This window comes from Ips typographus, linkage group LG1 (genome assembly GCF_016097725.1).
Source record: "Ips typographus isolate SLU linkage group LG1, UJ_Ityp_2.0, whole genome shotgun sequence".
Taxonomy (NCBI): domain Eukaryota; kingdom Metazoa; phylum Arthropoda; class Insecta; order Coleoptera; family Curculionidae; genus Ips; species Ips typographus.
In genome coordinates, this window is record NC_138422.1 from 12957422 (window position 1) to 12972296 (window position 14875).

A 14875-nucleotide genomic window follows, 5' to 3' on the forward strand; every position below is an offset into this window, starting at 1 on the left:
TATATTACTATAAGATTGTTACAAATATTGCTATTTCTCAGCCATTGCTATTATTTCTGAACTTTTAACATTATGTAAAATGTCTTCTACCGGTGCTACCAAAGAAAATATCTATGTAAGTATGTGATTGATGATGTAAGATATAAACCACCAAGCTTGAAATGCTATTACACAGTCATATGAAGCCAAAAGTCATTATTTACTGATAGAGTCATCTTTTTTTCCTGGGTGATATGGGGAAATATCATTGACTATCCGCCTGTGACGCCATCCCAATTTAGTTTGATTTTCTATATATTTCTGATTCTGATATTTAATTGTTTTTCATTTGAATTATAGGAGAAAAGAATGGTGGTGTTTGTTGAAACCGCCGTGATGGACGACCACCATTTGGACCAATTTCCAGAGTTTCCTTCTGTGAAGGATCGGCTCATGACTTTTAGGTTAGGAAAGGACGATTTGACCGATAAAATCGATTTTATCGTCTGTCTAGGAGGCGACGGTAAGAAATCTTTGTTTGTATCTCCATTAGTAACTATACAGGATGTCCCAACTCTATTTAGACCCTATATTACTTCCCCCTTTATATATTTGAGAAAAAAGCTTCAGATAAAAACTTCACGGTTTGGAAAGTGTTTTTTAAAGACGATCTACTTATTTATTCACAGGGTGGAGCAAAAACGTTCTTTTTGATGTCAACTTTTTTTTCAATAGAACGTATTTTATTGGAGATTTAAATGCCTTAATTAATACCCAATCAATATTGTATAACACTTTTTTTATAATTTCAGTACTTTTAAGAAAATCACAAAAATTGTCGGAGATATTTAGTGTCTAAATAAAGTTTAGTACATTCATTAAACCGACGGAAGAACAAGTCATTGTTCATACAATACCTTTTTTAACAAAAGTTTTGGTATGTGTCATTTGGTGGATGAACTATAGTACTTGCATCTCTACTAACCTCATTTTTGGAAGCTGATCCCTTATGTTTTCTTTATAGGTACTCTACTGTACGCTAGCCAATTATTTCAACAGTCCGTACCACCTGTGATGGCGTTCCATTTAGGCTCTCTAGGATTTCTCACGCCATTTAGGTTCGATAATTTCCAAGAACAAGTGAACAACGTACTGGAAGGTATTTTTTACTTAAAACGTGCAATCACAGATTGTTAATTGATAACTTTGGGCAGGTAATGCGGCCTTAACGTTGCGTAGTAGACTGCGTTGTGTGGTGGTTAAAAAGACAGAAGCCATTGAAAGTGGAGAAACCGATAAAAACGAGAAACCATCCAGTTTTCTGGTCTTAAATGAGGTGGTCATTGATAGGGGACCCAGTCCCTATCTTTCTAACATCGACCTTTATTTGGACGGGAAACATATCACTTCTGTTCAAGGCGATGGTTTGATTGTGAGCACTCCTACCGGTAAGTTTACATTGGTTTTTTTTTTGAGTAATAGTGCGCAGAAAATTTCATAAAACTGGAGCTCTACACTGGAAAATTTATTTATTTTTTCAGTAATTTGGGGATCAGATTGGCATTCAATCGTTTTGTAATCATAATATTATTTAATCTTGTTCATTCAATTCAATCAAATTAATTTTTAGTGATTTTGGTTGTGCTAGGCAAATCTTGTTCCTCGAAACTTTCTACTAACTTTAATATTGTATATATTCTGGTAGTTTTTTTGGAATGTCATTAGGGAAATAAAGAAAGGTGATTCAAGCGGATTTATGCTGAATTATTCTCGCAAAACTACACCATTTACACATGTAGTTTAGAAAATATCACTTGGATTTTAGAAATATAAGTTGGATTTCAGAATCTATAACTTGTATTTCATTATCGTAAATTTGGTTTTAGAAAACGTAAGTTGTATTTCAGATTCGTCACTTGTATTTCAGAAAAGGTCACTTGTATTTTAGAACGCGTTATTTCAATTTCAGATTTTTTTGTGTTTCTATGTGGTTATTAGTTTATTGTTTTTTTTTAATATCACTTTAAGCAAAAAAACCCGCCCGTCGGAACTATTAATTTATATAAAATATACAGGGTGTCCCATAACTATATGACAATCTCTCAGTGGCATACAGGGGAGGTCAAAATAATACGATTTGTTCATATAATTAATTTTTTTTAGTCACTCTTAAGGGAAATATCGAGCCCCAAAGAACTGCCTTCCAATTAACGTTTTTGGCTGTAACTTTTGAAACACTTTGTATATTGTAATGATTATTGGGTTTAATGTTTTATCGAAAGAGACCTTCTATTTGACATGAAAACCAGGTATCTCGTCTTCGAAAGGCCGGAACTAACTGGACCTAAGACACAATTTGCTTAAACTTTGACAGCTGTCATTATTTTCAGCTGCAAACGCCATTAATGGATACTCTTGACATTTTTATCGAAAAATTGTACTCTTCCTTTATTTCGATAAAATAAACGGTTTTCGAGATAAATTGATGTTTCATTGAACTGCTTAAACCACAATGTTATTAAAAATATTCGTTAAACTATTTACTTTTTTTGCTCAACTTTAATTTTCCAAATTACAAATGACCATGTCTAAAATCCAACTGCTCTTTTCTATAATACAAGTGACTAATCTGCAATACAAATTGCAATTTCGAAAAAGTTATTATTCTACAATTGAAAGTGCCTTTTCTGAAATACAAGTGATACTTTTTAAATCCATCTTATGGTTTCTAAAATTCAACTGACGCTTTCTAAACTATATGTGTAAATGGTGTAGAAAATTGGGCTTTAAAGTGTTTTATTTGGTTCCATCTGGAACTGAATCCTTTTAATTATGTGTTTACTGGACACCGTGTATTTTACTATTCTGTATAAAGTTATAATTTTAGTCATCCTAAGGGCTGTAGAAAGGAGACAGTTTTAACGTAAAATCATGGTGGAAATCGACTTTCCATGTTAATTTTGACTTCAGGGTTCTCTCAAGACATTTTTCTTTTTAACCCTTGTTTATAAATTTCATTATGATTTACTAATTTATATCAATATCAATATAATCAATGAACTTGTTTACGGTGTAATTGGACGGTTAGTATTCTGCTTCTAAAGCAATTTTTTTTTAATTAAGTTTCCATTGACTGTCGTTGAAATTGTAAACTTTACTTACACTCAAAGTAAACAGTGTACCCTAAAAACGAGATAAATTTGAATACATTTGTACAGAGTTTTGCATGAGTGAATGTTTAAAAACAAACACACACAGAGAATACTGATAACGAACATAAAACAAACGACCGACCGACCACATGTTGGATGTTGCCTGCGTGGTCGTATTTACAGTATCTACACAAATAGCCAGCAAATTCCGCTGTTTTGTGTTTATTTAGTAATTGATTGTTAATCACGTTTTGCGTTGTTGAATATTAATTATTGACGTTTGTTACAGGCAGCACGGCTTACGCGGTGGCTGCGGGAGCTTCGATGATTCACCCGAGCGTGCCTGCGATTATGGTCACCCCAATTTGTCCGCATTCCCTAAGTTTTAGGCCGATTGTGGTACCGGCCGGCGTAGAACTCAAGGTATCATAAAAGATTTAGATTTTTAAATTAGTATACCAAGATTTCAGAAATATCAGTTTTCAGTACTAAAAGATGTTAGTACTCTATGGCCGCCTTTGTTTTCACGCTCCATGGATGACGTAGTTTAACAAAACAATGTTGTGACCAACTGTCATATTACGTCATCGTGACGTCAGATTCGCTTTGCACCCTCCATGGAATGTCAAAACGAATGAGGCCTCTGTCTCAGGGAAAGTGGCGTGGCAATGACATTAATTGCGACGTCGTATTGAAATTCACTTATGTCTTGGTTCTCGAGCTTTTTTCATATTTTGTTCTTGTCAGCTTGAGCGTATATACGACTATGACGACATACGATGCCATTTCCCTATCTCTCAGTTCACAAATAATAGAAAAGAAACGACAATTTATTATTACTCACATACTGTCACTAGCCATGGGATGGCAGAACAAAAATCCTTTTTAAACTCTGAGTAACTCATATAATCGATACAGTATAAGATAAACAGAGTAACGCAACGTTATGCATCTACTCAAATTTTGAAATCAATTGTTTTGTGTTGTTTTTTTTTTTATTTTCTTCAAATTTTATAAGAAGGGTGTAAGTCACGTGTTTGATTGCTAGTTTCTATGCTTTACTTTATAACAGAGGGTTAAAATTAAAAAATAAATAAAGGTAAATAAATGAAACTCCTTATCGAATCATAAATAGCAATACTATTACATAAATGTATTAATAAACTTTATGTGTTTGATTGAGAAGTATTGTTTATTTAGATTTCAGTATCTCCAGAAAGTCGAAACACATCCTGGGTTTCGTTTGACGGACGAAACAGACAGGAGCTGGTGCATGGCGACAGGTATGTGTATGGATTGTAATTATTTTATAGTGTACTGTATCATATCTCAAAAATATGTTTAAGTAACGTAATCCATAGAAAATGGGAGGTTGTAGAGTGAAAAAGGAAAGGTTGTTCCAACACTTTTTTTCTTTAACGTTCGTTCGATACGTTGCTACAGCCATGCCAGTAATCTCTGACAGTGCCAACCGGAAATTTAGGTCCGTCATATGCAACAACTACTTTTGTCTTCTGTTTAGGGTCCTTTTGCTTGAACATATTTTTGGTACAGTTTACTGCTATACAGGATGATTTCAAACCAGAGAGGAGAATATTACAGATATTAAGATAATATAAGGTTGTTTGGTAATGACATGCCGCTTTTTACTTTATTTAATACCTATATTTAGAGTTAACAGAATTAGGTCAAATATGCGCCATTTTGTTCGATAACTTGTCGCCATTTTGAAGGTAATTTCATTATGCCACTCTCATAGAATTTCTTGTCCTTATTGGAAAAAACTGGGATAAGTGGTTTTCACAGTCTTCTCTTGTGTTGAATTTGAAATCGCCAATGGAGTTTTGTAGCGCGAAGAAGAGATGGTAATCCGATGGAGCAATGTCAGGACTATATGGCGGGAGCATTAAAGAATCAAAACCAAGTTCCCGGAGCTTCTGGCGGGTCGCTAAAGATGTGTGTGGCCTGGCGTTGTCCTGATGGAACACAACTCCTTTCCTATTGGCTAGTTCTGGTCGATGGCTTCCTTCAAACGATCAAGTTGTCCGATGTACCGCTCAGAATTCAGTTTTTAGCCCATGGAAGCATCTCATAGTGGATGATTCTCTTCCAATCCTAACCAAATACACAGTAAAATCTGTCTGTTTGTCAATCCTGGTTTGGCCACCGTTTGAGCCGTTTTGGGACACAGTACCATCTCCTACAACAGTTACACTACCACCTACAACTTCCGCATTAGTAAACTCCATGTCTGAGTGACTGTCACTTGTGAACGAAACGTGAAAATTAAATAAATGAGGCGTCGTTTTGAAGCTAATTTCATAATAATTCAAACACGATACAGAGTTTCCAGATGCAACTTTATTTGCGCACCCCACAACGATTGAAACTCCCTCTCAGCGAAAAAGCGGCAAGTCATTACCAAACAACCTTATATGTAGTTCAATCTGGATGTTTGCCACATACAGGCTGATACGCATTTTTTGCTAAAATTTCTGGTGTTTAATTTTGTCTCTTAATGATTAATAAATTTATGTAATATCTTTCTACTTTTTCTTTTTAGCTTAAGAGTGACCACATCGATCTACCCAGTGCCTAGTATATGTTCGCAGGACCAAATCACCGACTGGTTCGATTCGTTGGCCGAATGTTTGCATTGGAACGTTCGCAAAAGACAGAAACACATGGAAGAACTGGAGGATCTCACCCGATCGAGTTCCAACGACACTTTAGACTCTTTAGAGCGCGAGACGATAGTCAAAGAGTGAACTGGTGCTTGTTGCTTGTCTTGACAATACATTAAACGTAAAAACAAATCTAAAGAGAACCATGCAATTTTTGCAAAAAACAAAAATGAATCAAAGGCTAGTCCGTAGTTTTTATAATGTTTTTTTTTTTTTGAAAAAATATTTTTGTTATGTCTAGATGAATTTTTTGGATGGGTGAAAGAATTTTTGATAACATTGTTTTAATGTGTATGAACGGGTTTTATACTTTCTGAATTGAAGAATCACGTTTATATAAAAAAAATATTTATTTAGGACATTTTATATCAAGAAGATTAAACTGCTTTTAAGGCAGTATAAGCACAAATTAGTCTTTAAAAGGTAAGTGAATACAAAATATTTCTACTGAAATTTTTATCTGAAAACAACTCTGAAAGTATATTTAGTTTTTGAACAAAACACTGGACCTCCTTTATAAAACCATCAGACACATTTCTCCCTTGATAGGTAAAATATTTTTAACTAAAAATTGTGATAAATCAAGGCAATTTAAGTACCGCAATACGACGTATAATCCGAGATTCAAAATCTCGTGTCGTTAAACCAATAATAAATTGTTAAAGTTGTTTAGGAAATATTTGTTTTTTTTTTGGGTTATGGTTATTTATATCTTTACTGTATACTGTGTAGGTTTTTCATCCATATTGTTTGTTCACGTACATTACTTTTAACACTTTTGCGGTGTCTGTCTTTATAGTGCCAACCACACACACAACCAAAATGTAAATTTATAACAGAGAAATAAAATATTACTTGTTTTTTCTGAGTGTCTTTTTTTCATCTTTGCAATGTTGCAATTCTTGTGTATGTTGGAGTTGGAAAAGAATATAGAGACAATGGGGGGAACGCGCTGATTTCGATCGGATGCGCGCGACTTTTGCCTATAAAAGATTATTTCAACCGAATTTTATAAGCTTTTTGTTCTTGCCAATAAATTCCAATTACCTGAAGGTTATTGGAAGTTCTTTGAATAATGATGTATCATAAAATTCTGGAACTAGCCAACCGGGTTCCAGTTTTCTGATTTAGAGTCCAGTTTTATCTGCGCTGGAAGGGATTGTCCCGATGCAGAATACATAAACATCGACAACAGCGCAAACTTTTGTTAAAATCTTGACCTTTCTTTGGTGTGCCAGTAATCTGGGAACGCAGTCAATCATGCAACCCCCCCAAAAAGACCTTACAACCCTCGTAGAGCCCGCAGTATGTTATTTGGACGCGTCGCGTCGCGACGGTGGAGCTATGCGCCTCTGAATCACCACCCCTTTTCAGTCATCGTATGCACGATTTCGTAAACATTTAGTTTTTTCAGTCAAAAACTCCTTTTTTTCAGTTTTTTGTGGTGTTTTTTTTCTGTCATGGAATTAAGTATCCATTTACTCACACTAAAACTGTTCTCCAACTGTTTTTAGTATTTCACGTGCTATTATTTCATTCAAGGAATACACATCTACCAGGTATGACATAAATATGTTTTGGTTTTAGTAATTACTGCAAAATAATGGACATTTAAGTTAATATAGTTAATACAAATAAATATACACTCCATAAGGACATTTCAATCAAATTACTGATAATTTCTCCTTCACTTTGAATTAGTTTACAAAAAGTCAGTTTTTTAGCTAAAAATATCATTGAACACTTCCGTGACGTAACGAGTGACGCAACAGAACGTCGGTGACGTAGGCGAATGAATAAAATTTGTGCGTGGCTGTTTTTGTTCCCCAAAATTACGTAGGCGTCCCTCCTAATTTAATACAGTGGAGAGTTTTGCTGAGATATTGTATTTTTTTATTGTTACTGTTTCAGTGACGGTTGTATTGATTGACTATTTTACATTTTTAAACAACACGCGATGAGTAGATACTGTAGATAGCTAGTTATTGACTTAAAAATTTATGAGTGAAGTGCATGTCTTTGAAAATTCAAAGTTGCGATCAATATGTTATACTCTTTTTAGGGATTAAAAGTGCACTTTTATGGAAAATTAATATGTATTACTGTATACTTAGTTTAGTGAGGAACTAACGAATCTCTATCCTGCTTTACCAAATGTCATTGAAACAGTATGGAAATTCACTGGTTTTGCACTAAACACGAACCAGCTTTGGCGAAAGATTCGTACTGTATTTGTCAAATTCGTTAATAATCGTAATAAACATATTACGATTTCAAACTTTTCAAACTAATTTGTATAAAATGAATTTTTCAAAAAAATGTTTGGTGTTTCAGAATCAAATCAAAAAAAATGCCCGAACAAGCAGAAGCCGGACGAAATCCTCGAGGAAATCCTTTCCATCATCATTCGCGTCACCACAATCCCCTCATCAAGCCTTTCGTCGTGCTGGCTTTACCTGGCATGTACTTATTTTACAAGTACAGCCAATACAAAAGAAAAAGAAAAGAAAGCGCCACTAGACGTATGGCCGAAAGGGAACTACAACATTTGAATTGCAAAATCGTAAGTGACTTTTATATCAGTTCACTGTGATAATAGTTATTTTTCTACGACAGTTTAATTATCTACCCCGTGAATAATGAGTCAGTTAATGTAAAAATAGAAACTTAAAACTTAGAAACCAAATTGTTATTTGTCAAATTAAGTCCATAGTGTATTCCTATACTTTGATTTTCTTTTCTATTACATTATTACGTCATTAATAGTTGGTCAAATTAAAAAACACGAATACCATAATACAGTATCTTAAAATGTTATTTTTAATAGTTCAGTAACGTGTTAAAAGTTGAATTTTGAATACGTTTGTAGAAAAATGTTGTTTAAATAAGCAGAGAATGCGATACCTACACCCTTTCATACCTATCTTTTTTTAGCGTTGTGATCGTAATACTTCGGGGGCTCTGGTTTGCGTGCTTTATGAAATTTATAATTCATCCCCTAAACGGCAAAAACACGCAAACTTTTCTCTAAAAGGGTGTGAAGAGACGCCAGAGTTCTGGATAAAATAGTTGCAAATGCAAATAATTTTATCGCCACGCCACTTAATGAAATTTAGTAGGTTTTTTACTAACTTGGCTCACTGTTATTACTAATTGATGTTAAATTAACCCGGCTAGTTTGTTGCACCCAATTTATTTGTTTAATAAGACACATTTTAAAACTTTATCGAACTACGTTTTGGGTGAGCAACTCTTTTTCCTCGTTTTCCTTCTGGACGAATCGGGGCAGTTTCGGTTCGGTTTCTTTACTTTCCACAAAACGCAAATAATCAAGAGCCATTTCCTCTCTTTCGGCCAGTTGTAGAGCTGCTCTTTCCACCAGATCCAATTCCAGTTTTGATAGTGTCGGTAGACCGCAATTGTGTACCACACCACCTCGAGAAAATCTTACAGTACTTACCATATATCTGTAATTGTAAGTTTATTCAGTCAGCTGTCGATTTTCTTCGTGTGAATTAGGCGACTGTCAAATAAAATTTATAATGCCTATATTGGCCAGAATTTAAAATTTTTGGAACCTTTTTTAAAATAGAAAAATTGTAAATTGTGGCATTTCGGTTCTTGTCAAAACGAGAAGTCTGGACGCAGTTTAAAGAATGCCAAAGGACGCGACAAGTTTCGGATTTTGATAAACAATTTTGAACATTTTTACGTCTCGTGATCAATGGAAAACTTTTGACAGTAACGTCTTCTTATATTTACATCTGTTTGACAGATAAGTATGAAAGTAAAATTTAATTTATTGTCATTTTACTACGAAGGCGTAGAAAGGCCACAGACGTTATTTTTCTTAAATTTCGACTTCAAACTCGGAAATTAACTAAATTCCGACTTTGAACTCGGAAATTAGTTAAATTCCGACTTCAAACTCGGAAATTAACTAAATTCCGACTTTGAACTCGGAAATTAGTTAAAATTTCGACTTCAAACTCGGAAATTAACTAAATTCCGACTTTGAACTCGGAAATTAGTTAAATTTCGACTTCAAACTCGGAAATTAACTAAATTCCGACTTCAAACTCGGAAATTAACTAAATTCCGACTTTGAACTCGGAAATTAGTAAAATTTCGACTTCAAACTCGGAAATTAACTAAATTCCGACTTCAAACTCGGAAATTAGTTAAATTCCGACTTCAAACTCGCAATTTAGTTGCAATGTTGTCAAACTGACAAATTCTACTATTTTAGATCTACTAATTAAGATCAAAGAGTGTTTGCAATGTTGCCAAACTGACTAATTTTACTAATTTGGTTTGAAGAGTATATGCAATGTTATCAAACTGACTAATTCTACAATTTTGGTTTGAAGAGTGTTTCCAATCTGTCCAAACTGACAAGTTCAACAAATTTCTTTGAAGTGTGTTTGCTTGCAATGTTGCCAAATTAACAAACTCTCCTAATTTAGATCGAAGACTGTTTGAAATGTTGCCTAACTGACAAAATTTGGTAATTTGGTTCAAAAGAATCCTTGCAATGTTATCAAACTAACAAATTCTACAATTTTGGTTCGAAGAGTGTTTGTAATGTAACCAAACTGACAAGTCCGACTAATTTCTTTGAAGTGTGTTAGCAATGTTGCCAAAGTTAACAAATTTTACTAATTTGCTTCGAAGAATGTTTGCAATGTTGCTAAACTGAAAAATGTTGTCTAATTTGGTTTGAAGAGCTTTTGCAATGTGACAATGTAAATTCTGAGTTTCTAACTAAATTCCGAGTTCAAAGTCGGAATTTAACTAAATTCAAAGTTTGAAGTCGGAATTTACCTAAATTCTTTCGGAATTTAACTAATTTCCGAGTTCGAAGTCGGAATTTAAGAAAAATAACGTCTGTGGCCTTTCTATGCCTATATATCTTATTCTATAAATAAGAGAATCAATTAGAGACGACCGTTGGCGTTCAGACTTGAACCTGTCTAACATCGAAGAAATTGAAATTAAATCACAGAAAAACTTTTTCAGAACGATATTTTCTAACCATCAAGTACGTTTGAACTTTATGCAACATTTAGGTATCCAAAGACTATTGAATAAACGTTCTTTCTATCTTAGTTATAATTTGCGTATGCTGAACACTTACTACGGTTTATTTACTAGTTTAGCCGAAAATTAGTAAAAAAGACATAAATACCATTATGTCAAAAATCATTGTAGTATTGCAAACAATATAATTGCTACTTTGAAAGCCAAACTAACGCTGACATCACGGTTTCGAGTACAACGACTATACGTTTTTAAATTTGAAAATATCAACGAAAAAATTTGACTTTTGGAAGTATTTCAATTTCTTTAATTTTTGAAATAGTTTTGATAATACTTACTTGCAGGTTTGAATTATCTTGCATCTGACGTAAGTGTTAGCAAAAGCCAACGGATCTCCGCATATCCCCAAAGCTATAGTTCCTATAAGGTGATTGAGGGCGTAACTCTCTGTTAGGACGAAATTTTCCACGTAATTTGGATTGCCTAAGTTTTTCGGAAACGCATCCTCTTTTACTCCTCTAAATTGAGCGGTGAGAGCTTTTGAGGCACTTTCCGCTAGAAATTGATTGAATTTTTGAAACTCATTTACGCGTAGAGGGCAGAAAGAAGAAGATTACGTGTAGAGGGCAGAAAGAAAAAGATTACGCCCGCGACCAAAGTTAGGAATAAAGTAAAAGTTGTTATGATATATGTACTTTACAATAAAATACTGTTATTGAAAACCTCCCAAAAATTGTTAAAGGTTTCTACAGGTATTTTGAACTATTCAAGAATTTTTTTAATTGTCAAAGACTTCTAGAATCATTTTGACAATGCCAAATGCTTATAAACGCTACTAAAAACTTGCCAAAAATTGTCAGAGGTTTTTACAAATGCTTTGGACTCTCCAAGAATTTTTTTTAATTGTCAAAAGCCTCTCGTAGCATTTTTACAATCCCAGATGCTTATAAATGCTACTGAAAACTCCGCAAAATTTTTTCGATGTTTCTACAAGTGTTTTGAGCTATCCAAGATTTTTTTTAATTGTCAGACTTCTAGAACCCATTTGACAATGCCAAACGCTTATAAACGCTACTAAAAACTTGCCAAAAATTGTCAGAAGTTTTTACAAATGCTTTGGACTCTCCAAGAATTTTTTTTAATTGTCAAAAGCCTCTCGTAGGATTTTTACAATCCCAGATGCTTATAAATGCTACTGAAAACACCGCAAAATTTGTCAGAGGTTTCTACAAATGTTTTGAACTATCCAAGAATTTTTTTAATTGTCAAAGACCTCTAGAATCATTTTGACAATGCCAAAGGCTTATAAATGCTTCTGAAAACTTGCCAAAAATTGTCAGAGGTTTTAACAAATGCTTTGGACTCTCCAAGAATTTTTTAAATATTGTCAAAAGCCTCCCGTAACATTTTTACAATCCCAGATGCTTATAAATGCTACTGAAAACTCCGCAAAATTTGTCGGATGTTTCTACAAGTGTTTTGAACTATCAAAGAATTTTTTTTAATTGTCAAAGACTTCTAGAATCATTTTGACAATGCCAAAGGCTTATAAATGCTTCTGAAAACTTGCCAAAAATTGTCAGAGGTTTTAACAAATGCTTTGGACTCTCCAAGAATTTTTTAAATATTGTCAAAAGCCTCCCGTAACATTTTTACAATCCCAGATACTTATAAATGCTACTGAAAACACCGCAAAATTTGTCAGAGGTTTCTACAAATGTTTTGAACTATCCAAGAATTTTTTTAATTGTCAAAGACCTCTAGAATCATTTTGACAATGCCAAATGCTTATAAACGCTACTAAAAACTTGCCAAAAATTGTCAGAAGTTTTTACAAATGCTTTCGACTCTCCAAGAATTTTTTAATATTGTCAAAAGCCACTTTTAGCATTTTTACAATCCCAGAGGCTTATAAATGCTACTGAAAACTCCGCAAAATTTTTTCGATGTTTCTACAAGTGTTTTGAGCTATCCAAGAATTTTTTTTAATTGTCAGACTTCTAGAATCCTTTTGACAATGCCAAATGCTTATAAACGCTACTAAAAACTTGCCAAAAATTGTCAGAAGTTTTTACAAGTGCTTTGGACTGTCCAAGAATTTTTTTTAATTGTCAAAAGCCTCTCGTAGCATTTTCACAATCCCAGATGCTTATAAATGCTACTGAAAAGTCCGCAAAATTTTTTAGATGTTTCTACAAGTGTTTTGAACTATCCAAGATTTTTTTTAATTGTCAAAGACCTCTAGAATCATTTTGACAATGCCAAAGGACTGTAAATGCTACTGGAAGCAATGTATCCAGCTAATTTACTGTCAAGTTAAACTATAATATGTCAAAAATAACCCATACAACTTTAAATTATTTATAACAAAAATGTTGTCTGACTGAATGAAATTGTCAAATTCGTCAACTACTGTACTGCTGGTACTTTAAACCGAGTGTAAGTTGCGTTTGTTTTGTCACTGAATGAGTGAAAAAAGTCACAGCCTGAGCTAAACTGTGGCTTAAAGTACAACGGTGCAGTAACAATGCAGTAACCCCTAAAAGTCTTAAAGCTAAAACAGTCAAAGATCTGTTTATGTTAATAAGCAGGTTGATTTCACTTTATAGCCCGTCGTCTAGAACAACGGGTGGTAAAACATTTTTCCACCTTAATAACTCAATATAATGGTAAATCGTAAGGTAATTTTAAGAATTTAAATATTCCTCTTCTAAAATAACTTATAAATCCTGGGTATCGTAAATTCCTATAAATTGGCTTTAAAAGACATCCAAATAGATCTTACCTGCCGTTCCTACCGGTGAAGCCTTAGTAAATAAGGGCACCGCTAAATCGATGTCCGGGCCTCCGTTCAATGGCACGTAGCAATTTTGAGGATCCAAACCGTTATGCCGTCCTAGAAGTGTATTTGCCTTTGCCTGTCAAAACGTTTGTATCTTAAATTGTTCGTTTGCCTCAGCTTATAGAGTTATCTGTACTTGAGCGAAAGCCGCCGAACCGACAATCCTGCCGGGGTGGTAAAAGTTGGTTTTCTTAAACACTTCAGACACCAAGGGGGTGGTAACCGAAACGGGCGGCACGGCCACCACTAAAATGGCTCTGGGGGCGTAAACCGTACATTGAACAGCGATATTGTAAAGTCGTTTGCCTTCTTTCATTATTCTTTCTCCGATTGGGGTGTCCGGTTTACATTCGTCAGTTGGCAGAATGAGAACTACGTCAGCGCTCTAGAAGTTCGATTTTTATTGATCTGATTATGGTTCAGCAGTTTTGCAAATTAAGGAGACTACTGGAGAAGAACTGCAGGAAGAACAAGGAGAGATCACCAGAGAATTAAGGAAATCCTGAAACTGAAACTTACTATAGTCCATGACATTCAAACAAAACAACTAGTATGATACGGCCATGCAGATGATGGAGGAGAACAGATTGCTTAAAGAAGTGCTAACGTGAAACCCAGCTGGAAGAAGGCCCACAAAGAACTGGATAGAAGAAATCGATAGTGAAATCAGAGAAAAAATTTCTACCATAAAATCATATTAAACTGACCTTTACAGCTTTTGGTATACTCTGTTCCAACCCGCAGTAAGTTTGAACCTGACATCTCGTATCCATAAAATTCAAATCCATTCCGATAGTCTCGATGGGAAAACATCCTTGCAGATGCAGCCTGGATATTAACGGGTTTTGCTTCATCAGAAAACTGCTGTAAATACCGAGACGGGTGCTGGCTCCCAAAACGCATACTTGAATCGATTTTTGAAAATCCGATTTTGTGGAAAATGATGCTGGCGATCGGATAGGGGGACAACATTTGGTGAGACGTAGAAGTGGTTTTATGTTCATGTTTAAATGGGTTTGGTTGGTCTGATGTTTCAACTGACAGAAATTTTGATTTTTAATGTGTCGTTTGGATTAATGACAAGTTGTAAAAAAGTGTTCTAAAATTAAGCCTAGTTTATAAAAGAAATTTTAACTTTAGCTGTAACTTTACCATTAGTAATAAATTTAGTATTAACC

At 34.2% G+C, this 14875-nt stretch overlaps 3 protein-coding genes across 7 annotated transcripts in view; 2 read left to right on the top strand and 1 right to left on the bottom strand.

Annotated features, from left to right (window-relative positions):
* The window catches only part of LOC145731305 (NAD kinase-like), a 20554-nt gene extending 13879 nt beyond the window's left edge, over positions 1-6675 (top strand). For all 4 annotated transcript variants that reach the window (XM_081983033.1, XM_081983024.1, XM_081983048.1 and 1 more), the window contains 6 exons: positions 340-502; positions 1004-1138; positions 1194-1427; positions 3421-3554; positions 4332-4414; positions 5695-6675. In XM_081983033.1, the coding sequence (XP_081839159.1) occupies positions 340-502; positions 1004-1138; positions 1194-1427; positions 3421-3554; positions 4332-4414; positions 5695-5899 (954 nt within the window). In that variant the 3' untranslated portion in view covers positions 5900-6675. The remainder of the gene's footprint in view (positions 1-339; positions 503-1003; positions 1139-1193; positions 1428-3420; positions 3555-4331; positions 4415-5694) is intronic.
* A 368-nt stretch (positions 6676-7043) lies between these two features.
* Positions 7044-14875, top strand: part of LOC145731346 (uncharacterized) — a 29684-nt gene continuing 21852 nt past the window's right edge. For both annotated transcript variants that reach the window (XR_014178793.1, XM_081983097.1), the window contains exons 1-2: positions 7044-7374; positions 8150-8378. Coding sequence is in view for 1 of the 2 variants with exons in the window: in XM_081983097.1 (XP_081839223.1) it covers positions 8166-8378 (213 nt within the window). In the remaining variant the exon portion in view is untranslated. The remainder of the gene's footprint in view (positions 7375-8149; positions 8379-14875) is intronic.
* LOC145731338 (malate dehydrogenase, mitochondrial-like) lies at positions 8993-14762 on the bottom strand. Its single transcript, XM_081983085.1, has 5 exons — positions 14405-14762; positions 13834-14082; positions 13641-13773; positions 11194-11410; positions 8993-9282 (listed from the first exon to the last, which is right to left on the bottom strand). Exons 1-5 carry the CDS (start codon positions 14699-14701, stop codon positions 9039-9041), a joined length of 1140 nt encoding a protein of 379 aa, XP_081839211.1. The 5' UTR covers positions 14702-14762; the 3' UTR covers positions 8993-9038.